Below are 25,370 nucleotides of genomic sequence, written 5' to 3'. Positions count from 1 at the left end.
AAATTTAGTAAATAATTATTAAACTGAATGGCTTTTTGTTTTACGGCTATTTTATCATACCACGTATATATTAAAAGTTGTATCTTAGCTTATGGATGGATTGTTAGATTACTTTGCTTTGTAAATTACAAAAAAATAGTAGATGTCAACACCAATAAATATAATAACACCAATAAATAAATATTAAATAACACACTAAAAGTGTATAATATTTATTTTGATACACAATTCCTACCTATCGTTGGTGATTTTAAGTGATTTAATGATTTAAATCACTAGCGAATAATATCTGAATGTCAGTAAAATAAAGATTTAGTGATTTAATCAAAGCAGTTCTATTTGCAATTCAAGAAACTTTAACATTGTAAGATATATATGCCTAAAGGTGACAGGTTTGTTTTTAAGGTGCATTCTGAGAACCTCAGTATTCTCGGGTTCATCTAGGCATAAAATTACGTTTATATTTTTGGTTTACGAATCACTGATAAACTAAGCAACTTTATCTGTCCGATAAATTTTGGGCTGTATACAAAGCTATAAAAGAATCCCGTCCCGAAATTTGCATACTACATGACCAAGGCGTGTTGAAATGAATATTTAAATTTGTAAGGGTTCGTTAAAACTTGCAACTGACAAAATCTCATTAAAATATTAGGCAGCGTTTTGCATTAAATACATATGCATAATTAAAGTCTTTATTGTTGAAATTAAAGCAACGCTTAGTATAAAATGGATTTAGATTTTTTTATGAGATTTAATGTAAAAAGTTGTTTTTTAATAGTTTGGAATAAAATTATGAGCTTAAATGATTTGGCGATTGATAAATATTATAACTGATAAATCTAAAGTAATTTAAAACTGTATAGCCCTTGTATATTTTATAAGCATTGCACTATATACGCTATGCATAAAATAACCATTTAACGATAATAGCCAGTAACTAAGATTATTTCGGCTTAAGCACTTCATTTGACATCTTATCAACCTATACGTTTTAGTGCATATGTGTTCAACTTGTTCATAATACTATTAATATTTGGTAATGTTAAATTACCATGCAACACACTATGGACAAATATTATTTGGTGACAGAAAGAACAAAAGTATACTTTAGAAGATAGTTTTGCGTGCTTTATCATTAATAAAAAATGTGTTAGGGTTACCAAGTTAGCTGAAATAGGGGATAAATGAAATTGAATGCCACAAAAAGTCTGATATTTGTAAAGTCACATTATTTATTTGTGGTCCTATGGTACTAGGCTCCATCTCAAGTTTGTTTTACACATTACTTCATGCTATTCCCAAGCGTTGCGAAATTATCGATTAGATCAAATCCATTAGTCATTTGGCCGGATTTGAACCCGGGACTTTAGGGACCGAAGTCCCAAGTTTTACGTCCATGGCACAGGCCAGCTCGCTTCTCATACGTCCATTTGTTGATATAAACTACATGGTTTGACATGTGTGTTGCTATTACAATAAAACTGTAAAATCACTATGGTTGGCCTGGATGAAGCGTAAACGATCATCTTTGTGATTATATAAAACAGCGATGAAAAACGTTACATGACAAAAAAATACAATCATTCATAAAATTTATATGGTATATCATACAGTTAAGAAAATAAAACTAAAATAATGTGGTTTGATTAACTGTGTTGTTGATCAAGAGAATCGTGAGTAAAACAATCAGGAAATCAACGACGTGGTTTCAACATAACACGGTGCCTTGATTGCTTCTGTTAACTTGTGTTGTGTTCTCTAATTGTGGTTAAGCTATCATTGTTGTTTGTGGTTTAGCGAAATGAGAATTCAAGAAGCTAAATGATCTGTTGAGCACGCTATAGATATCGATTCAATTCAATATCAGAGTATTTATTTTCTTTAATTTTCGATCGCTCTAAAAATATATTAAACAATGTAGGAGCAGTTTTCTTTTAAATTAAATAGGATGATTTTCGATAGTCCTTTAATGGAATTTAAATATAGCGTTTTAATACCTAATATAAGCTCTTCTTTGTACTATTCCGTAAACAATTTCAAAGAAACTGTGTAGTAACTTGAAATAGCGGTAAAGCTATTAATGAGTAGTGGTGGTCATATAATAAAACATAAAGAAATATCTTGGCAAAAAACTTTATTACATTTTGAAATACAATAATTGTTTCGTAATCTATTTATTTGACGTATGTTTTTGTGGAAATAGATTAGTTGTATTCATCAGCGCAGTTGTATATAAAAATGATGACTTATTTAAGTTTTGGTTTATGTGTTTAATGGTGTATAATATAGTACACTATACTAAAGGTATATTATATTTTTAAGTCTGTCAGAACGTACTGTAGCTATGTGTAAAGGGGGATTTTTTAAACTAACGATTTACATGCCACAAAAAAGATTGCATTATTATAAATAATTTAAATAATTAGTTCATTTTTTTAACACAGACCTTTCTTGCTTTTGTAAACAATTTTGTGATGGCAGTAACAAGTTAATAGAAACCAATATAATCAATTTTAATTTAAGTAACTTATTTCAATATTTTCACAGCATTTTGTAATTAGGGATGGTTCCTGAAGATTTTAATATCGTTACGAACGAAGTTTTTGAAAACATATGTTAAAACAATCGCCTTAAAAAGAATTGTTGATCAGATAGATTTGTTGACACTTCTATTAAGCAACTAATTGTTTCAGTTAATGTTAAATGATGTTTTACTTAATATTTGTGTTAAATCGAATAGAACCATAGTGAATAGTGTTTTGAATAATAATATGCAAGTTGTAACAAGGAACAATGTGAGGAAACTTGGAGAACAAAATACTAACTGAACCAAACTTCAAAACTGTACTTGTTTTTAACTAACTTGCAATTTAGAAAGAATAAGACGTTTGTGCAAATTAATATCTAAATATATAAAAGGCAAAGCCCTCACTGACTGACTGACTCACTCACTCACTCATCACTAATTCTCCCACTTCCCATTTACCTAGGAGGCTGAAATTCGGTACACCGATTCTTTGGGCATTAAATAGGAAAACTAAGTAGTTTTTATTCTGATCGGGCTTTCGGGCTCCACCCCAGTGGCTCTGGAGTTTCCCATGTTAACCTTATGATTTTTCATATTTAAAAGGAATTTCTTAACAGCTGTTTCAATTAAACAAGTTGGTTCTGTTCTATGATGTTCAATAGCATTAAAGTTACAAGGATTACCAACAGGGTGCAGCACTATTATTTTTTTAAATTTATGACTACAGCCAATTTGCAACCAAAAGGTGAGTGAGCGTAGCGAACGAACTTCAACCAGGAAGTGAGTTAGCGTAGCGAACGAGCTAACCTGAAGGCAAGTGAGCGGAGCGAACGAGCTCCAACCTAAAGGTGAGTGAGCGTAGCGAACGAACTTCAACCAGGACGTGATTGAGCCATGCGAACGAGCTCACTTGTGAAGTTAAACGGGGCAAAGCCCGCGGGTACAGCTAGTTTAAAAATAAACAAAATCCCTCAGTTAGACTTGCCGAAAACCACATGATGAAGGATTTAATTCCATTTCAATATGACGAGCATGCTTAATTACATTAGTCTATACTTTATTATGATACTCTTACGTCACATATTAATACTACCAACTCTACTTATCATAATAGTTTTCTCAAATATTTTTTAAACTTTATATTCAAGTTAGCTTTTTACGCTGCAGATATAATGTTAACTTTTGAAGTTTGGTAAAATACAAAGCAAATTTTACAGGGGCTTCACTTAGCATAAAATCTTTAACTTTGAAAGCTTCTTGTTGGCGTCAAACTTAAGACAATATTTTTTTAACATTGATTAAAATTATAGTTCAGATAGTGTTAAAATTGGTAGACTTCCAAAGGAAGAAACTATTTTACGTTAGTTCCTAATACATTAAAGTTTTTATTGATTCAAATACACCAAAAGCACGATGGATTTTAGGTATTTAAAAATCACAAAGGTTTTTATGATATTTTATCGATTAAACTGAATACAGCTATCAATAAATATAAATTCCAAAACTTTAATAAAATAATCATTCATCTATTGGCCATAAATCTCTTTATAACAATTAAAAATTAAATAATATTAATTTTTAAATTAAAAGCATGAATTGTAGAAATAAGTTTCATAGTACCAAAACAAACAAGCCATTTTGTAAAGAATAATTAATTATTAATCTTATTAGCTTTAATTGTAGCTTCCGGATACTCGGTACCAGTATACCAATATACTGGAACTGAACAGTGACTGAAAGATAAGTTATCAACTGTAGATAAGAGTTGGGTTGTAGACACATGAGTTTGTTTTACTAGGAAGCTTCGGTAATGAAGTCAGCTGGTCTTGATTATTTAGTTGTCTTGATTAAATACACTGACAACAAGCTAGATATCGCAACTCTAGCACCAATGATAACTCAGTTACTACGTGTCTCGTATCTTAACTGTGTTAACTGTCTCTGGGTTAACTCAGTTAGCGATGGTTCTGATTTTGATTCTAGCATCACTTCATTGTGTTCATATTTGTTTAACCTATTTGTAAAAAAAATATAAATAAATAAAAACCTCATTCAACCCCAATTAAAATTTTTAAATCAATAAAAATAATGACACAATACAAAAGACTATGTTATATTTTGTAAGATACGACAAAGCTCATTTTTCTGAAACCATATTTACACACGTTCGATTATAAATAAAATTCTCATTCCAATAAATCTTTTAACACTATTTAACTCTCCTACAAATAATATTATTCAGAGCTGGAAGAAGGATTATTTCAGTCTCGAATTCCTGGAATAATAAGAGTTGTAAGACAGGAAGATAAAGGATCAATCCGGAGGAGAGATGCTGTGATTAAACCACAACAGAACATCATGATTGCTTCTGTTAACTTGTAATTCCGGTTACAACAGGGTAATTTGTTGTCTGCCTTGTACTTTCTATGGGTTTTGATCTCAATTACATGAACTTTAGGTTATTTGTATACCTTCGTTGGGTAATATATTAGAACCTTAAATAACATAAAATAGAGAGTGCTCAAGTTTTGTTATGTTATTAGTATCACTATTTTCTACTGTTCTAGCTCATACGGTAAACACTGTCTGAAATTTCAATACAGTTTGGGAAAAGACATTTAGCGAATAAAACCCATGTTTAAGGAATTAACTTAATAAAAGTGTTAAGTAAGCTTCACTAAGCTTTTTGACCATAAGAAAAAATCTTTCAAATAATGAAGATTGATTTTTTTCATTGGAGAAATAAAAATGCACTCTTCAATACAAACTTCAATAGATTATTTGGTACTTTCCTGTTAAAGGGAACATTCATTATTATCGAACCGATTTCTTTCGATTTATCGATATTTTTGTTTTTGTTTACGCTCCATACCTTCAGTTTTAATATTTTCAAACACATTTAAATAACAAATTGACAACTGATCTTGTTTAGGCAAAACATAAATAATAAGTAAAACTGTTCTAAACAAACCTAACATAACCAACCAAACTTGCTGGGTTGGCTGTATCATTTCAAAATTTCGTTTGATAACAAAAAAAGGCATGTGAGTAATATGAAACGGAATTTGGAAATTTTACAGCAAGTTTGGCTGGTTAGGTAAGGTTAGTTTAGAACATTTTCATTTCAATATAATATTTTTAAATTGTTTGTTGATACTGAACAATATTTACTTATCGTAGTTGTCAGCTGACATCTCGTTCATTATCGGGTCAAAAATAGAATATCGATGTATTGGAAAGAAATCAAATCGATAATAATGAATGTTCCCTTTAACAGGAAAGTACCAATTATTTTTATGACAAGCCATGAGTTCTAGCTGAGATATTCAAAACAGCAATTAAAATAATTAAATCATAAATAAACCCTTTAAGGTATTACATGAATATTGTTGTTCACTGCATGATTTAAACTTATTTGATAATTTATAAATTATTTTTGCTGTTGCCTATCCATTTCATTATGTTTCTCTTTTTATCAACTGACAACGCGGAGAATATAAGTACGATAGCTTAAATAGAGAAAGATTATTGCGTAAAGCTGAGATCAAATCTTGTCCAACACAATGGTGTTTATCAGCAGCCTGCATTGAAGCCTTCACAAAAGCTAATTGCAGAACGTTGCCACTATGGATACTGTTCACTTTTGTGAACTAATCCTTCATCACTGCCGTAAAGTCCCGATCTCAATCACCACAATACATGAAAGGCGTATTTATGTGCTACAAAAAGGTGTTGCACAATAAAAGAAGGGGTATTACGGTTTGGAGCTTTGTTTTATTTTATTCTTCGACAATATTTATTATAATAGTCATTAGTAGTCTACACATGATATACAATAATAAAGATGAACAATATACTAAAGGTGTTAAATTTTAGTTCCAAATACTTTTTCAATGTTTATTTTAAATTAATTGTTTTTCAATTTGATTTTTGTCAAACGCTAGTTACTAGTTTGTTATAACGTTATTAAAACCAATTAATAATTCACCTGACCACATACGTTATTGGGTTGTTTTAGTGAGTATTCAGTACAATACCGAAATGCGAATAAAATCTAAGTATGTTTTCCCACGTATTCTATTTTTTTCTCATACACTAAAACTTTAGGCATTAGTTATACCTTATTTGGATGACAAGTTATAGATTCATTCTTTTACCATATTTACTCATCGTATTTACTCAACAGCATTGGAGTTGGTTACACAAAATTTCTTGGTAATCTTTTTGAACGTAGTTAATGATGCATTTAATATGGCGAAGAAAGAAAATTTATTAAAAAGATTTCCTAGCCTTATGTCAGAATTTAAAGCTAAAGTCAGAGGTAAAAAGTACTGTAAGAGAAAGGTATGAATATTAGGGGGAAATCGACTGCTTTATTTAATACTCTTTGGACATGGACGAACTCACATTTTATTAAAAAAGTAAGAATGTTACTTTTACATTTTCAAGCGTAAAACAGATTAATTACGATATAATTTATTGAATGTGACGCTTTAAAATTATTTGTGTTTGTTCGTTGAGATTGCTTTCGAAACAAATCTTAAACCTTAGAAGCATCGTTTCACATCAATAAAATATAGTTATAAATTCATATGGAATTATATACTTTTTAGGAATCAGGTTTTAGTTTCTCTTTGGTCATCAAAGTTATCTTTATTGCCAAAACCAAGCGATCTTAGTTCAATTATAAATTGTACAATAGCTCGGACCGTCCGTTTGTGCCCTGTTAACTGACCAGCCTCGAGAAACTTTGGCAAACTTACATTTCATTTGAACTAATTGGTCTAATAAGTTTATTTTCTAAGTAACCGTATACACCGTGATTAATTTGCAGTTTAGTCTGTAATTATTACGTAACTATCTTTTGGTCCAATGAATCGTACTTCAAAGGAAATTATAGTATGTAGGTTTGAAGTTTTGAAATAAATGCGTAAGAAATACAAATATAAAAGATAATTTGGTTTTCATTACAAAACTGTTAGAAAGTTAATGCAAGGATTAATTATTTTTGTATACGATTTACATTAATTGGTAGGATAAATAATAAACTTTTAGTCTTTTAAAATATGAGCGTGGATCTAAAGCAATTTAATTTAATAATATAATATTCGTAAAAAAAAAAAACTAATAGACTTATTTGCTTTGTTCTTTTTCTATTAGTAACACTTTGTGACAAGCTATAATCATTGGCTAAGTATTAAAATAGTTTGTAAATAGTTTAGGTTTGTCAAATTTATTATCCACAAATATTATTATTATTATACATGTTTTTGCATAGGGAACATACGTAATTTGATAAGAGAGAAGCTTTGAGTGTAAACTACGAGAACGCCAAACTGGCAAACCAAAACACAAAACTCTAATTACTTTCTTAACTTGTGATTTAAACTACATTTACGGTTTAAGTCTGTTAAACGTTGCCGACAACAACAGAACATTACTTAGTAATATAAGTTAACACATGAGGTTTAAAAAATTGGAATTATGTTCCTATAACATAATATTTAAAATTAAAGATTGGGGATTCTAGGTGATTGGTTGATGGTAACCTAAATATTCCGGTCGGTAAAATAAGAAAACAAATTTTACAGGAAACTCCACTTAGCATAAAGTCTTTACTTGAAAGGCTGCATGTTTACGTCACAGCAAAGACAACACCATTTTCTTCGATCTTTGTTAAGTAAGCTGGTATAGGTCATATGATATTGGGAGTATTATATTTGCTTCCGGAGGGGGAGGGGGTATTTAAATTAATTATACCTGCTGCGATTCACATCTTTATAACCTAAAGTGGAATCACATGACATATTTCAATGACGCATTCATAACATAGAGATATTTTTTTTTTTAGGGACATTTCCTTTCCTAATGAAAAAAGTAAATCTTTGTCTGTAGGGATTATGATAGGTAACCATTAGTATTTGTACCATCAAATATTGGTGTTAGTATTATTTCAACAAAAACAAAATACAATAAAATTGTTAAAGTACAACTAAAAGTATTGACAATCGTTGTTCAGAATAAGGTGTTAAAGTATTAAAGCATACGTTTCATGAAAAGGTTCATGGCTTAGTGTCATATATTAGTGAACCACACAAACCATTTCGAACAGCCCTAAAGTTGCATTTGTAACTGTTAGACTATGGTTATTTCAGTAGTAACTTCTAGCCAATCAGCTTTCCTAAGTAAATTTCTTTATGATTTGTTTAAACACCTTACAACTTCAGTAATTAGGTCAAAAGGTCTTAATTGTTTGTGGTCTTGATTCAATACACCGACAACAAGGTATATATTGCGACTCTAGTATCAATGATAACTCAGTTACTACGTGTCTCGTATCTTAACTTAGTTAACTGTCTCTGGATTAACTCAGTTAGCAATGGTTCTGTTGGTTTTAACTCTGCCTTCATTTCATGCTTATTTGATGCAAATGATTTACCATCAAAACTAATGTTTGCAAGCTGCATAGTATTTAGATTGGTAAAGTTTATTGGTTTAAACATATTGTGTTTTTATAATTTGTAAATAGTATTGTTCTTTTTTTGTAATGGTTACTAATCATTTCAATTCCATATTTGTTTACATACCGTAAGCAATTTTTTAAAAGCTGAAACTTTTTACATTTTAAGTAGTTTTATTAAATGTTTATGAATATTTTTTTTTAATAAATGTGCAGTATGACTAAAAATAAAATTTGTCACATGGGTTACAATTGTCTTTTCATCAAAAGTTTGTTTTTTTCTAAAAGAGTGGCCTTACACACTAGTTAGTAAATGTATATTTCAATTCATGTCATATTTCTAATAACATTTTAAACAAATTCTGGCACAACATAATGACCTTCCTAACAAAATACTATTCTAAATTAAAGGAAGATTTATTTCCCTGTGTAAAGTCTGAAGATTGAGACTCGCATAGAAAGAAGATTATACAAAGAAGAAGGAACGCCATGGATAATAATTGCTGAGATTATGCCACATCAGAACATCCTGATTGCTTTTGTTAGCTTGTAATACACAACCGTGGGCAGTTCTTTACCTTTAAAGTTTTTTTTTATTATATGGATCACAAGACTAATCAAAGTGAAAAGAAATCGAAAGGATCGTGAAAGAATAGTTCCCTAAGTTTTCAATTACATTTCTGCTTTCTGTGCTCAGAGACACATCTTTAAAGAAGATAATGAAAAACTTGCTCAAAGAGAGCAAGAATGATGCTTGAGAATTGTATCCCAAAACTAAGAATAAAAAACATAATATTAACAGTTATCTTAAAACTGACAATTTAGCTTACATTATTCAATCAAATAATATATTTCTTAAAATATACGTAGATCTCTACACCCTCAGAATTACAAAAAAATGCAATTAATTAACTATTTTCAAAAACAAATAACATACCTCTGAAGATAACAGTTATTAGATCAAATAATACCGACTTATTTTAGCAAAATACATTTTGTAATTGGTCTAATCTTTTGGTCTTTCGTAACTAGATGTGCACTGAAAGTGTGTTCATGATAATTTTAATATAGTGAATGATTATTAAGCTAAGATTAAATTATGTCTAACACAACAATGGTGTTAATCAGCAGCCTGGATTATAATTCACAAAAGCTAATTGCAGAACGTTGCCACTATGGATACTCCTCACTTTTGTGAACTAATCCTTCATCACTGCCATGTTAATCTGGTCTTAGACCACAATACATGAAAGGCCTATATTTATTATGAAAATATTATAATAAGTGACTCAATAAAACATTTACATTTGTTACAGTTTTTGGTTTTATTTATGGATTTTTGATTAGAACACGCTTTGTCATTAATTTGGAACAACTAAAACAAGTAATAATTTCAGTGATTTTTTTATCCTAAAATAATTTTTTGTACCAGCTGAGCAACAACTAATTAAAACTAACATATTGTGCGTTTACGTTTTTCTAAAAAGATTAAACGTATTAATAGTCTTTTGTTTTTTAATATTTTTTTTTTTCTTTGGAAGAGCTTTTTTTTAAACGGGCACATAATAATTTACTTACCCAACGAGTTAACCAAACTATAAAAAAATACTCAAAAACTAAATAAACATAACAAATAACTACTTGGTTATCTAAGTTCAAGAAGTACTCAAATCCTGATTCTAGAGTTGTGGCGTTTAAATATTAAACACATAAAATATTAATTTTATCCGTACAAAAATTCTTACTTACTAATTTTACAGAGTGTTTTAAATAGTTTTGATTTAAGTTACACAACAAGTGCTATAGATGGAAAACCAACGTTTTAGGAGCTATATACCCTCTGTCAATACCAGTTTTGACGATGCCTCTGAACGCATCAAGCATGTTTAGTGGTGGGGGACTCTCTGAAAAAGAAAACAATTTAATATACTGTACACTGTAAACCCTGTTTACTAGATGAATGTTTTTAACCTATAAAATATAAGTTTACTTAAAATCTAAATATTGAATTGTTGTTATTAAAATGTCTTATGCTTTAATATTATTTAAACCAAAATTAAAAAAAAAATCATGGAATCTGTTTTTTATAATAATAAAACTTTTAACTATTATTTTATGTAGCACCTTTACATTCTACAACACTTGAATCGAAATAGTGTTTAATACACTTCTTACCAGGCTCAGAGGTAGATCGTGACATCATTAGGATAAAATATATAGGTGACTGATAGCATATTTCCATGTTATATCACTTAACTATCTCACTCCTCTAAGTTCACTGCTGTATAACAATAAAAATACTTATCGCTTTTATGAAGATCTTACCACTGAACTCTCCTATGAGAGCAATCATTATACTCGAAAACCTCAATTGGTAATATGGACATGGTATCGTTCCCACGACATTGAACCCTCTACCTTCATATACTGCGCCATCTCCGCCAACAAGAAAACTGAAAAAAATGTTATATAGTATCATCTTACCAAAGTATGCTTCATTTAAGAGAGGTTCATATTGTTTAGACATTTTTGCCACAAATTATAGTCACATTTAATATATAATTTTAGTGAAAATAATTATTTAAATAACTCCTTTGTTCTGAGTATTTTGTAGGATGAATACAATCCTGATTGGGTATGCATGAGTCAAATATCTCATATTTGTGCAGTTATTCTTGACAAATCTTGTCAATATAAGAAAAAAATCACTTAATAAATCTAGAGTGCTATTTAGTCTGTTCTATGTGGTTATTGAAATAGAAAATAACTAGGCTATACGTAACAAAATATTGAGGACTTCTTATATATACACTTTGATACGTTAATAAAATATGCAGGCAGTCCTACTACCTTTTACCGTTCGGTCAATAATTGTACTATATTACCCCTGTATGTAGATTTTTTTTACATTATGGTGTTTCCGTTTCTGATCATACGGTGAAATGAAAGTGTTTAAAATGTCACATTAATCATAAACAGTGTGCATTTAACTATATGTGCCACTGAAGCAGGGCCACGACGCAGCAACCGTCCGGTTCAGTAGTATTGGACGGCTTCAAGACGGCACAGGTTTCTAGTACCACCGAAACCGAGTTGTATGAAAGTTCGCATGTTCTTCTTCATTCCTCTAGGGAAGTTTACTCTTACCCTTCTTTCACACTGCACTACTCACTATGCTATTCAAAAGGGCATGAAAGCTTTCACACTACACGGTTACAGAGACGGCAGAAACCCGTGCCGTCTTTCGGCCGTCCACTGTCACTGAACGGACGGTTGTCAAGCCGTGGCCGTTCGTCAGTGGCGCGTGTTGTTAAATGCAAATTTCATACTGCACGATTTTTAATCGAACTGAAGCCCACCAGCCAGTTCAAATAGTCAATACAATGTTTATAGTTTACAATCTGCTGTGTCGATGGAATCTGTTTATTCTTAATTTGTAAACACATTGTCACTGTACATTCGGAAACCTTGTAATGTGAAAGAAACATAGAAACGGTTGAAATGCGTACTGTTTTTAACCGTACGTCAGTAAGCCGTAACCGTATAGTGTAAAATAAGCGTTATAATTTGGATTCAAAGGCCAGGATGCTTCTTAGCTACATTATTTAGTAATATTCACATTCAAATACACATAATACTTACTTGTATTTAATATCAGGAACTCTATGAAACGTGATATGCCTTCGCTGTATGTCCTTCACTATTCGTTGACAAGTGGTGGCGTCGTTGCATTTGACTTGATGAGTGGATACAAGGAAAATGTATTTGACGCTTGATGGCTTCCGTATGTATTCTACCCTTGACGCTTCTACTGCACCCCATTCTCTTCTGGTTACAACTTCTAGCATCTCAGTCTGTAGCAAATATGTTTTAAATTACTAATAATTTTTTTCTTCTTATTTTGGTCCTTTGCATGCTAATTTTCCGTCAAACTACAAAAATACTAGACCAGGATGAGTTGGTGAGTAAAAAACTTAAAACGCAAGACAGCAATAGTCATAGGTGTTTAACATCTAAAACTGCTCAGGAATCTGTAATTACCCCAAATAAGACTTTACGCATAGGGAAGAGCAGTTGAAAAAAAATTCAAAATTATGTGATTATGTTTTGAACAAATACATTTCGGCGTGTTTTATGGAAGACTTCAGAAATTCACAGACAACAATATTGTGGATCTAACAATTATGTTTATAACGATAAACATTAAAGTTTTGTGGTTCTATCCAGTTCCGTTGTATTTTTTTATGAATTAGCATGTTATATCAATCCATCTTTATATATTTTAAGTGCATTTATATTGGTCTTAAAAATAATTATGTATAAGTGATTGAATTTTCCTTGTATTGAAAGGGTAAATACATTTATTTTACTTCTCAGGAGTGACATAAGGGGAGCACTAGTGATCAAGAAGATATCTTTAGGAATTTGATTTCTATTGCAGAATAGGTGAATTAATAATTTAAACGTACTCTACAGTAGCTATGCTACGAATACTTCCCACTCTTAACCAAAAATTATTTTCTAGAGACAATAATTCTTTTACGACCCTTACATCTACATTATAAGGGATTATGTGTCCCAACTTTACATCCTAGGCTGCTAGGTTCTAGCCCAGAAATGTTTTACATATCACTTCAAGGTCACGTCATTATTACATGGATTAAATCCGTTGGTGACAGGTGGGATTTGAACCCACGACCCCAGGATTCGAAACTTGCCGATACCACTAGACCAGTTTGCTTCCCAGCCACATTATAAGGGTAGGTTTTTATATTTGAGTAACTAATACAAAAAAAATCTTCTATAACCGTCACAGTTCGGTAAAACATACGGTTGGCAAATAGAGCATCAAAAGGTTCATTTGCAACGCTGTGGCATGTGCATGTCAATTCAAAATCCACACAATCTCTTTGATATTCCCTGTGTCACGACTGCATGCTCCCTAGCTGATGGACATGTAAATCACTCTTCTGGTAAAAACCAACCCAATTAGAGATTTAAATCTTGTTCAAAGTGCAAACGAGAAATGGTGGGTTTGAAGTTTCTCTATGTCTATTATAGGACTTGACATACCTAAAGTAATTATATATATGTTTGGACTAACTGAAAAGTGATCCTATCATTTCATTAACTACGGTGCATGTAATCATTACGTAATTCAAATTACAAGTTTGATAAAAATAAATGCTTTCTATCCTGGTTATATTTACCAAATAACATTTCGCATTCAGTAAAGGTTATAAGCAATACCTGTCATTCAGTATACATACAGATTCTACATACTGTCCTTTGAATTTATTATTAGGATGTGATCAGACCGTTGTGTTGAGTACAGTAAATATTTGCAAAATCAAATACGATTGAGTCCACGACTTAACAATAGTAGCCTCATCAATAGGAGCAAAGTGGCTCTTTTTGGTACGTAATCGTGTATTACTATAGCTGGTGGCGGCTGAGGGATTAGGACGGCCAGGTAGGACTACATAAGTCGGCCCTGCTCACCGACCTGGCCGTCCTAATCCCTCAGCCGCCACCAGCTTTGGCGCGGAGTATAGGAAATACGATTAAGTACCAACAATACCCTTTTAGGCTATACAAAGCCGTCATCAACATCAACACTTCTGTTGTTTACAAACAAAACTAAAACATCGTGTGATAAGAAGAGTTTTGATACGCAATAAATATAATAAATGACTACGCAATAAATTTTTAGGTTAGGGAACCGAAAAATTTACCATATGTTTTTGTTTTCAGTTCCCTATTTGAAGTTGCCCGAAAAATCAGCTGTTATCTGGACAGTATGATGATAAACTTTTTTTCGCAGATAGGTATGAAAAGAGTGTAAATTAAAGGTAATATATCTTGTCTCATATAAAAAAACTTGTTCGACGAACGCAATTATGAGAAATTCAATCAAGTGCACTAGATGTTTTGAAAGCGAACGGGAAACTAATAATTGAATGAGCTCGTGAAACTCAGGAAGAGGTGAATACCTAACTGTTGATTGAAGTTTCCGAATTGAACTTGTCTGCTGATTGATTTTATATTCAAATACGGGTGAATTATTGATTACGACTTAATGACTATCGTCAAGCACTCCAGAAGCTTGCCAAACTTCAACGTAATTGTTTTTTCTCTATTCATGCCAATATGGTTTACAAAGAGCATATTAAACATATAAACATTGTACATATATATGGTGTAACACAACTAAATTTTGGTTATTTGATCCATAAATAGCACAGATTAAGACCAAAATCTAAATTTCGTGAATTTACCGAGATAAATTTGTTCAGAATCATGTACGGTTGGTACAATTTATGTTTATAATATTCTAAAAAAAAACACGATTTAGTTGCTATTCAATATTTGCTATAAAAAATAATGTACCATTAAAACTCTTAATACTAAAATCTTATACTCGTAAATTTACCGAAGTAAATTGGGTTAAAATCGTATACGCTTTATGATATGATTGTTGGTACAATTTATTATATGATACTCCTAAATTAATTATTTAGTTGCAGTTCTTTATTTGCTATAAAACAATATTGTACCATTTATACTCATAGTATCACAATTTTATATTATTAATAGATATCTTTTAGATATAAAATTAAAATGTTATTGATGTTTTAATAATGGCAAAAAGGTACTGGAAACCATATTTGTATCTAAATTGAGTGTATATCTCTGCATGAAAAAAGAACATATTTTTACATTTTAAACTATTTATGCTTAAAAACGTATAAAGACAAAAGTTATTGCCATACCGTTATCTTCCCTCCGAATGTCAAGTTTGACAGTAAGTTTCAACGCCCCAAGCTGCCTGTGACTTCTATAACAACTTCAAAGTTCAAGGTCCTACCGCAGCTAAAATATAACTTTAAAGTTCTCTTTCAATATTCTTTTCAGATAGGAATAGCTTATGACCACGGGTAGCCGTGTTTGAAACTTTTTTTACATATCCACACAAGACTCATATAGTATTTACGTATTTATGTATTTGAATAGTAAAAATACATTTCAAGAGCATGACACTCGAATGATGAGAGGAAGATATGCTATTTGTAAATTACTGTAAAGTTTATCATTAATAATCAACTATGAATTATTTTAACGACTTATAAATACTAAGAAAAACGTTAAAATTTGAGATTCGTTATCTGGCTAACATTAGATTAATAAGAGCTTAAATGTATTACATGGCAAGTAGGCTAATACAGGGTGACCAACTTAACTTTACACCTTTGGTTTGGTATCTCAGAAACAATTTGACTTAAAGAACATTAAATTGCGAATAATTATTTTCTTGTGACATTAAAAATATGAACTTTATAAAAAAGTGGCTCAATTTTTTATTTTAGAGGCTAACTTTAAACTGTATTATTGAACACATTGTAGTTTATGTTTATTTTGGAATGTAAATAAATTTAAACGTTTAATCCCTCACATTTCCTTCTCAGAACTTACTCGTTAAGGAGCTACAAGCTAGAGCATATGTAGAGTACGCAGCAAGCGACTTTTTCCAAGGTTTAACACGCCATACCTTCTTATATAGTTTTAAATATAATAGCTTAGATATAATTACTAGCGTCAGAGAAAAGGTTTGAATAATAAAAACGTTTTTTGATTGCATGAACATAAAAAAAGACACTAATGAAAAGGTGTTCGATAAGAACTTTTAATTTTAGCCCATATATCACAAAATGGCGCCCATTTTTAAAAAGTATAAATACTGTTTTTATGTGATAAAAATTTGTGTGGTTCTCCAATGTGTTCACTAATTCTAATAGCGTATGAGATATTGGCATCGTCCCTAGTTACGTTTTTTACCATAAATAATAACGAAACATTGATTTCAATGGTATAACATAATTAATTCATGTTTTATACTTAGATGTTATAGTTCCCAATAATATGATTATAATTAATATATAATTTATAGTTAAAGTTTTATATGCTTGCTCTACTGGTCATATTTTTTACAACATGAAAAGGCCCCTTGTTTTTTTTTCATTTTAAATTACTTAGAAAAAAGTGAAACTAGTGATCCATATAATGATTTAGTTTTAAATTACCCATCTAGCTCTAAATTTAGGTTTAGAGAGAACGAAGAACTCATAAAGTAAAATATAATTTAAAAACAGCACTACAATTCATTAGAATTAGGAAATAGGCTAACATAAATAATATATTCTAGCAAATGTAAAAAAAACATCACTTTCATCTATCCAAGAGAATACAATTTCCCATCCAGTCTACTAATCCTGTCTATATTAAATTTTACATGAAAGTGGTCATGAACTCTAAAACAAACTATCTATGATTAAATGACAGAGGTTCAATCACTTGCGAATCCGGGACCAATACGTAAAATGCTTTTAGGACAGCTACACAAACAGAATAGGTTATACGGCTTTCATACACTTTCTGATTGCAATAACTACGAGTTTTGCATTATAAGAATTGGATTCGTGGAGATATAAATTTAATCATAGTATTTAACGTAATATTGCTTATACATTTACAATCATATGTCAATTTTGCGCTTATTTATTTCGAATAAAACCTACATTTCAAATTTAAATAATTTATTAAAGCATCACTTTGATTAGAAAAATGACAAGTGCGATTCTCGAAAAACCTCTTAAAGTATCTTGAGGGAAATTCAATTCCTGACCATGGAAATTCTTTTAAATCTTTGCTAGCTTTTAGCGCTTTCGAGCTATAGACGTGTTAAAAACGAGGAGTTTAAAGGAATATTTTGGGAGGGTTGAAATTTGAAAATTTAGCTTTTTAATTTCCTGGTTGGCATGGGACCAAAATGGACCTCCACAAAAGATTGCAGACCCCCAGCTATTCTAGAAGTGGGTAAACATATCCATAACTGATGTGAGTCAGTGAGTTACACAAGCGGCTGTATTTATGTCCCGTCAAAGTATGTGCACGGGTGGTCTGATTCACCCTGTATACTTATTATATCAACATTACTTTTTTACTGAGTAGATTATTAATAAAACTTTGATGATCTAAAATTCCATTGATAAAACACCCATTGCTGGAAATCAAAAGACGCTAAACTTTACAAATCATGGGCTATCATGTAAAATGTTCTAAAATTGCTGGAATCCCCAAACTCTATACTTCAGTAAATTTAGTTTTTTTTTTCTGTCGAAGTAATAAAAAAATATACAACTCAAAAGGCTTGAAAGTTAATTTACTTTACTCTAAGTTAAAAAATATATTTAAAAAATACATATGTACACTATATTACGATTACACCCACGCCACTTTTAGTTTTGAATCACAGGTTTAAGTTCATTTTTCAAAAGCACTAAGTGATACTAGCCAGAAATGACTTTGATTCCACAATTTCCTATATCTTGTACAGTAGTATAAACATGAACTTCCTGTTTATAATGTCATCCCTTAGTCCCGCCTCCACAAGAAGGTTTCTGTGGAAGACCATTTTTTGACTCGGGCGTATTCCTAGAAGCAGAACGAAATTGTAATAACTACTTACAGAATGGCATGAAATAAAGATATTAGACTTATTATATTTATTTGCTAATAAAAGAGCCCTTCATTTTTAAGACTAGTATAGTGAATAATGGGACCTTTTCAACTATTTGGTTTTGTTCCTCATGTCATTAAAATTGCCGTGCAGCATTGTCTAGTTTTATTGAAAAGTGTAATTTGCACACAAAAAGAATAGAAGGATATAGTTTCTATTAATAACTGACTTAAATGCATTTGAACAATTTTATTTTGATTTTTTAATAATGCTAGCTGCCCCTGGACTATTCTCTATTTTTGTTTTTTTATTTGGACGAAAACGTGGTTTAGGTGAGCACATTAAAATTCATCAACCCAGGGACTGTTGAAAAAAATATAGTTCATGTTATCCTAAGATTTTCTCAGTTCATATAGCCTGTTATAAAATATCCCAACTACCGGTAAAAAAATATTTTTACAAAGCAATCAATGCATAGCAATTAGAATTTTTATACTTTTGAATAAATTACATACGTGTAAAATGATAATGCAATACATCGTTAAAACTAAACATTTATGTTTTATACACTCATGAAATCAACACTGGTTACCTTTGAAATTTGATTAACGATTTTATAACTTTTACTTTCAAAATATTTTCAATGATAAACTACCCACCTCCTGCTGTCAGAGGACCCACAAAGGCTATATAAAGACTATGAGAGACCCACTTGGAGTACCTTGAAGGCAGAGATGGTCTTGAGGCCCACCCTCTTCCTTCATACACCTCTCCGTCACCGCCTATACAGAAACTGAGAAAAATCTTTTGTTTGGTTTGATACAGACTGTTCAATGAATAAAACTCTACTAAATATTTCTTAACTAGTTTTAATGGTGTGATAAGTTGCACAAGTGCTCTTAAAGTTTAAAGGAAGAAAACATGTTCATTAGAAATCTTACAAATATTTAAACAAAATGGAAGCAATATATTGATATTAAAAAAAAGAAAAATTGGTAGGCCTAAATACTTCAATACATGTATGTAGGGAAAACATCAATTTGCTTGAATAAGAAAAAGTCACTAAACAGGAATAGCTTGGTAGCCTATGCTAAGGCAATATAAAAAAATTAATATTGAACACATTTTGAAAACTGTTTAGCTTAAAGCAGACGTATTGATTAAGGCCAAACGATGAAATAATAGCCTACTTATTAATTTGATAATTGCGCAAAATATATAACGACGTTAACCTTATGCAACATAATAAAGGATAATTATTAGTCCACAATAATACAACCTAAATATATAGTTATGATAGTATTAGCTCACAAGTTACACAATTATAACGGCAGAAGACCATGTAAGTTGACAGGTTAACACAATGGTGGAAGCCATGTGCTAAGAATCCACAAGGTAGACCGGTAAGTTTGCTTAAGGTTCCCAAAAGGGCAGTTAAGATTGCAGAACACTACCAGATAAAATTAGATCTGTAGCCTAACCATCTAGACTGTTGAGATTTCAGAAGGATACTAAACAAACAGTTGAGAATAAGTAAGTCGAATAGGTAAACGGTTAAGTCTGCAGAAGACATTTAGGTAGATATTTAAGACGGCAAAATGCAATTGTGTAGTTAGTTATACTAGAAGGACGGGCTATTGAATAAATGGATCCAAGACTAAGGTCGCAAAAGCTTAATGGGATGTTGGTATAGTAAGAGACTTTAACGGGGCGTCTAAAAAGGGTTTGGTAGGACACATCATGATTAATATGAATCAATTTAGAAAGTAAGAACAAAAACAAGTTAGTTTTACACAATATGGCTAAATTACTTTTATCTGATATCTGGTAGGCCACCTCCATATCTCGCCTCTTAGTCCAGAACGTCTAGAAAGGGTGATAAAAATCATCACTTGAATATTTATAAATCAATTGAGAAAATTAGTTAATACAATATGGCTGAATTACTTGTATCTTATGTCTGGTAGGCCGGCCTCCATATCTCTTCTTTGCATGTCTCTCATGAGCATCTTGCAGTGGTCTGTGTGTGAGCATCCTTTAGAATTGGTCCTCAGGCCACAGAACACAGCTGTCACAGGATCTGTTAAGTAGTCTAACTGTCCTCGGGGCGACTCAGCTTCCCATGCTTCTCGTTGGAGCGGAGTAAAAGTTGCAGGCTCAAATTTCAACCTTGCACGATCCATGGTTCTAAAACATTAAAAAAATTGCAATTTATGTAAGAGAAGTTTAAAATAAAATTCGAAACATTGATTTTCTTTACTTTCCTATCATTGTCAGTTACTTTCTTATACATTGGCTGGGTAGCTGAGTGGTTATAGTGCTCGCCTAGCAATCTAATGTCATCGGTTCAACTCTGAGAAAAGTTAGTAGCTTTTTGACTGTTCGAATCCTGACTCAGATGTCTCTGATCATTAGGCTTGAAATAAATGGAAATTGAAATAAATCCTGGCTAACGAAACAGGATCATCAGTAACTGGTAAGTAACTAGGGGAGCAGCTTATAAGCCTTAACAAGTTATAAAAAATAACACAGCTAATATAGGCGTTTTTCTCAAAGTTATGTTGCGTGTAGTATACTTAGTGAAGTAGTAAAAAAAGAAAAAGAACCAAATGAGTGTGACATAATAAACAAAACATGTTAATCTTTGTAAGCCAACATCTTTATACAATACATTTGCGTTCTTGATCCAATTTTGAAAACCATATGGGTATTTTGCAACGATGGTTAATTTTAAATTGCCTTCATTCATTTATTAAGAATAAAATGATTATACATTATAGCTGGTGCTAATTGAATCACTTAGGTAATTTTACCAATGATATTAGTCCTACTACTAAGCCCCTTAAAATACCTTCGCAAATATTTGAGGCAAATATAGGCCTATTGGGACGTAGAGTATACGTGTATTTAAATTTATCACAGGATCTCAGTAAGGAAATATGGAAAACATATACTTCAAACTGTATGTCCTCAAACGGGTACATAAACTTGACTATTTTTGTAAATTTCAAAATACAGGGTTAATAAAATGTCTGGAGACCCCCTGTTAATTTTTTTAACGGCCCATACTAGAAAAACTAAACTCTGCACACCTTTATGGCATGTTATGAAGTACTTTTTGGGGATAACCGCCACTTTGTGTAAATCACCAAAATGGGGGATTTTGGGGGGAACTAAAAAATTCCCAACGAGTGATCCCTCATTTTGAAGGTCCTGGTAAAAGAAAACCAATAACGCAAACCAGAGGTCTCTCTCTCAATGCAGTAAAAAAGGGCAGCCGATAGAAATTCTCAGAAGTTAATTTAGCTTACAGCTTTCCAAGTTTGGAGACCCCTGTAATTTTTTTAACGGCTCAAACTAGAAAAACTAAGCTCTGCACACCTTTTGAAATGTTATTAAGTATTTTTTTAGCCTAATTGCTACTTGGTTCCCAAACCCAAAATGGGGGATTTTGAGGGAAACTCAGAAAAATTTAATGTTAGGCCCCATCAAGTGACCGCTCATTTTAAAGGTCGTGATAAAAGAATGGGCCGTAAAAAATTAACAGGGGGGGGGTCTCCAAAATTTTTACTAGCCCTATGAGAAGCATGGTTAATACCTATTACTCTCCTAAAGACCCGTTTGGTTAATGTTTAAATAGACATCATATATTACTACAAAAATATAATTTACTTACATTATTTTTTCTATAACAGGAATCCTTTAAGTAGTATAGCATCTGATTCCATCGTTCAATTTCTTCACTTGGCCAATATAACCTTCCATGTTTACACAGTTTTTACTTCACTCATAGTACCAAACACAGGGTTTGAATCTATTTTGCTATCGTACCAATTTAGATAAGAATAATTACAATTTCTTCACCTACTGATATTAAATAGCAGTATATTGTTTTGTATTATATTATGAGTACTTTGTATTATTGTATATTATTAACGTACATATATAAAACCCAAAATTTTAAATATAGAATAGTGTACAAAAACATTAAAATCGTAGATATTAATATCAAACATAAAAATATATTTAAATTATTGTTCGTAAAACATCATAGTAAAATATATGTTACTTGCACAAACAATTTTAGATTGTAACATAGCTATTAATACTGTTTCGTAAATTACCTCTAATTCAACTTGAGTAGAAAAATAATAACGAATTATTTTGAGTTAAAAAATATCCAAAAAGAGATCAGTCCAATTTCTTATGTCATGTCGTTACTTTTCAACGAAATATGTAATCCGTGATAGTTGTATCAGCTATCTGTTACTTGGTTTTACTCACAGCTTTGCCAAGTTTGTTCATTTGAACATATATCGTGACTTAACGAAGAACGTAGTGCGTAAAAGACAGTGGTGTTTCTGTGAAATTAGACAACTCATTTGGGAACTTTGTTTTACGTACTCAATTTACAATTTATTAACCAAGGTTCCAAATACTGCATTTTAGAAACACAAAAACAAACAAAAATAAAGAAACAATAGTTTTGCAATGATACTGTAACTTAATTAAACTGTAGTCCCTAATTCATAAATCTATATTTTTTACAGCAGTTGACATCGTAATAACTTTTATTAATTTAAATGTAACACAAACATAAAGTAAGTGGATGGTAAACAGAACCAGCTAAGTAATTATTGTTGTATTAAAAATATGAATCAAATTGATACATTAAATATATTACAACTAGCAGAGTACTTGTCCTTCACTTGGCGTATATAAGTATAACACTCTTATTATAGTTGTGGAGTGTTTGTGAATAAAAATGAAATATTAAGAGAGAAATAAAATAAGTCATGTTTTCAAGAAGAACAGAAATCAATAATATTTATTTATACAGTTTGAATCATTTTTTAAACATCAGCTGTTCTAAATAAAGGCTAAAGAAAATTATTTGGTGAAAGAACTGAACAATAGTGTTGTACTCCTGCTTTACGTTTGCAATGGAAGAGGACAGAGAACAGGAAAAGTTTTGAGAAAATTTGGTTCTTAAAATTTTCGGTATGCTTTAGTAAAACACATCTACCATAGCCATAATGTCCTGCCACTGCACATAAACAATAGATAAAATTAAACCATCACCCATTTGCACAATAAGAGACATTATTTATTGAGTTAAAAACATAAATTTCCTACTTTGAAAGTTCTTGTTGTGTGTTGTGTTTTTTGTAGTTTAGTTCATAAGCTGTTGTCATAAATAGAGGGCTGGCACTGCAATGGTTTAAGTCATTCATTTCAGGACGGAAGCAGTTTGTGATGATTCAGGCAGTGGATGACTTGGGATATCTGAATACCTACCGCTCACCCCATTGCGAGTCTGCTCGTGGCGTGCCTCAGGGGTCAGTCCTCGGTCCGGTGTTGTTCCTTGTCTTTGTGAATGATCTTCCATCAATTGTAAATTCTGGAAACATTTGTCTGTTTGCTGATGACACGTCGCTCTCGGTTTCTGATCAAAATTTCGATGAACTCGAAATAAAGGCCTTTTTGCAAGCGAGCTCCATGATGCAGTGGTTCGAGGACAACTCATTGAGTCTAAATGCCAGAAAAACTGAATTTGTAAATTTTTCTATAAGTTCAGCTGGGAAAAACAAAAACAATTTCCTTTTGAATGATGTTGAGCTCGAGGCAACTGATCAGGTTAAGTTCTTGGGATTGGTGCTCGATAGAAACCTGCGCTTTCATTCCCATATTGACACTGTGTGTAGAAGGATTTCTTCGGGAATCTTTCTTCTCCGCCAACTTCTTAAGTTTGCAAAATGTGATGTTCCAATTACAGCATATTATGGAGTGATTTTCCCGCACCTGATATACGCAGTGCCGGTGTGGGGGTGTGAGTGTGGGAAAACCTCTTTCCTTTTCCGACTCCAGAAGAGGGCAGTTAGGGCAGTCTTTGGTTTGAAAAGAAGAACATCTTGCAGGCAATACTTTATTTCATCACAAATTTTAACATTTCCCTCAATATACATTTTGAAAACTTTGATTCTCATTAAAAAAAACTTACACCAATACCAATCTTCACTTACACATTCCTATTCACTACGTAACAATTCTCATCTTAAATTACCATCTCATTCAACTACATTTTTCAAGAGACACTTTCATTACAATGGCATTAAACTTTTTAATCTCCTCCCTCCCTCCCTTCAGCTGGAGTCGGACTTGAACAGTTTTAAAAAGCAAATCAAAAAAATACTCTTGGCCAAGGGTTACTACAGTGTTCGAGATTGTGTCGCTGATGGGTTTAGTTAGTTGGTTTTTTTTTGTTGTAAGAAGTAATTGATATTGTTTTATTGAAGCAACATTGTCTATTGTTTATTTTAATTTTAGTTCTATTATTTGACATGACCAATGCAAATTTTGTATCTGTTATTTTGGTTCAATAAATGAGTTATGAGTTATGAGTTAAATGAAAAACATACTAATCGTGCTGCACCCTGTTGGTAAACCTTATAACTGTTTTAATGCTATTGAATATCATAGATCCAACTTGTTTAGTTAGAAAAGGTGTTACAATTATTTAATTCCTTTTTAATATGAATACTCATAAGGTTAACATGGAAAACTCCAGAACCACTGGTGCGGAGCCCGAAAGGATTTTTGCGATAATAATATGTCTATATGTTAATCGAGAATGTGAGCTATCATCATGCCAAATTTCAGCCCAATCTGACCAGTGCGTGATTGAACTTCAAACAAACAAACATACGATCTTTCACATTTATAATAATTTAATGAAGTACGGTTGTATTGCTTCGTTTACGCTTCTCAATGTGTAGGTAGGTAAAAAATTGTGTAAATTAAATTTATAAAAACACTTTATATTTGTTTAACTTCAAACTATATACACTATTTTTCAAACATGT

At 31.4% G+C, this 25,370-nt stretch overlaps 1 protein-coding gene across 1 annotated transcript in view; it reads right to left on the bottom strand.

Moving 5' to 3' along the window:
• Positions 1-20,698, bottom strand: part of LOC128985275 (peptidoglycan recognition protein 4-like) — a 47,051-nt gene extending 26,353 nt beyond the window's left edge. Inside the window, exons 1-3 of the mRNA XM_054404665.1 lie at positions 20,455-20,698; positions 19,167-19,300; positions 10,828-10,894 (exon numbers count right to left, since the gene is read on the bottom strand). Coding sequence (XP_054260640.1) covers positions 10,828-10,894; positions 19,167-19,300; positions 20,455-20,690 — 437 coding nt within the window. The 5' untranslated portion in view covers positions 20,691-20,698. The remainder of the gene's footprint in view (positions 1-10,827; positions 10,895-19,166; positions 19,301-20,454) is intronic.
• Between the last annotated feature and the right edge of the window lie 4,672 nt (positions 20,699-25,370).

Source organism: Macrosteles quadrilineatus, unplaced genomic scaffold (genome assembly GCF_028750875.1).
Source record: "Macrosteles quadrilineatus isolate MER2022 unplaced genomic scaffold, UCM_ALF_1.0 Scaffold_2__2_contigs__length_208266976, whole genome shotgun sequence".
NCBI lineage: Eukaryota > Metazoa > Arthropoda > Insecta > Hemiptera > Cicadellidae > Macrosteles > Macrosteles quadrilineatus.
Note: the sequence above shows the minus strand (reverse complement) of the source record. Positions and strands in the feature narration are given on the sequence as shown.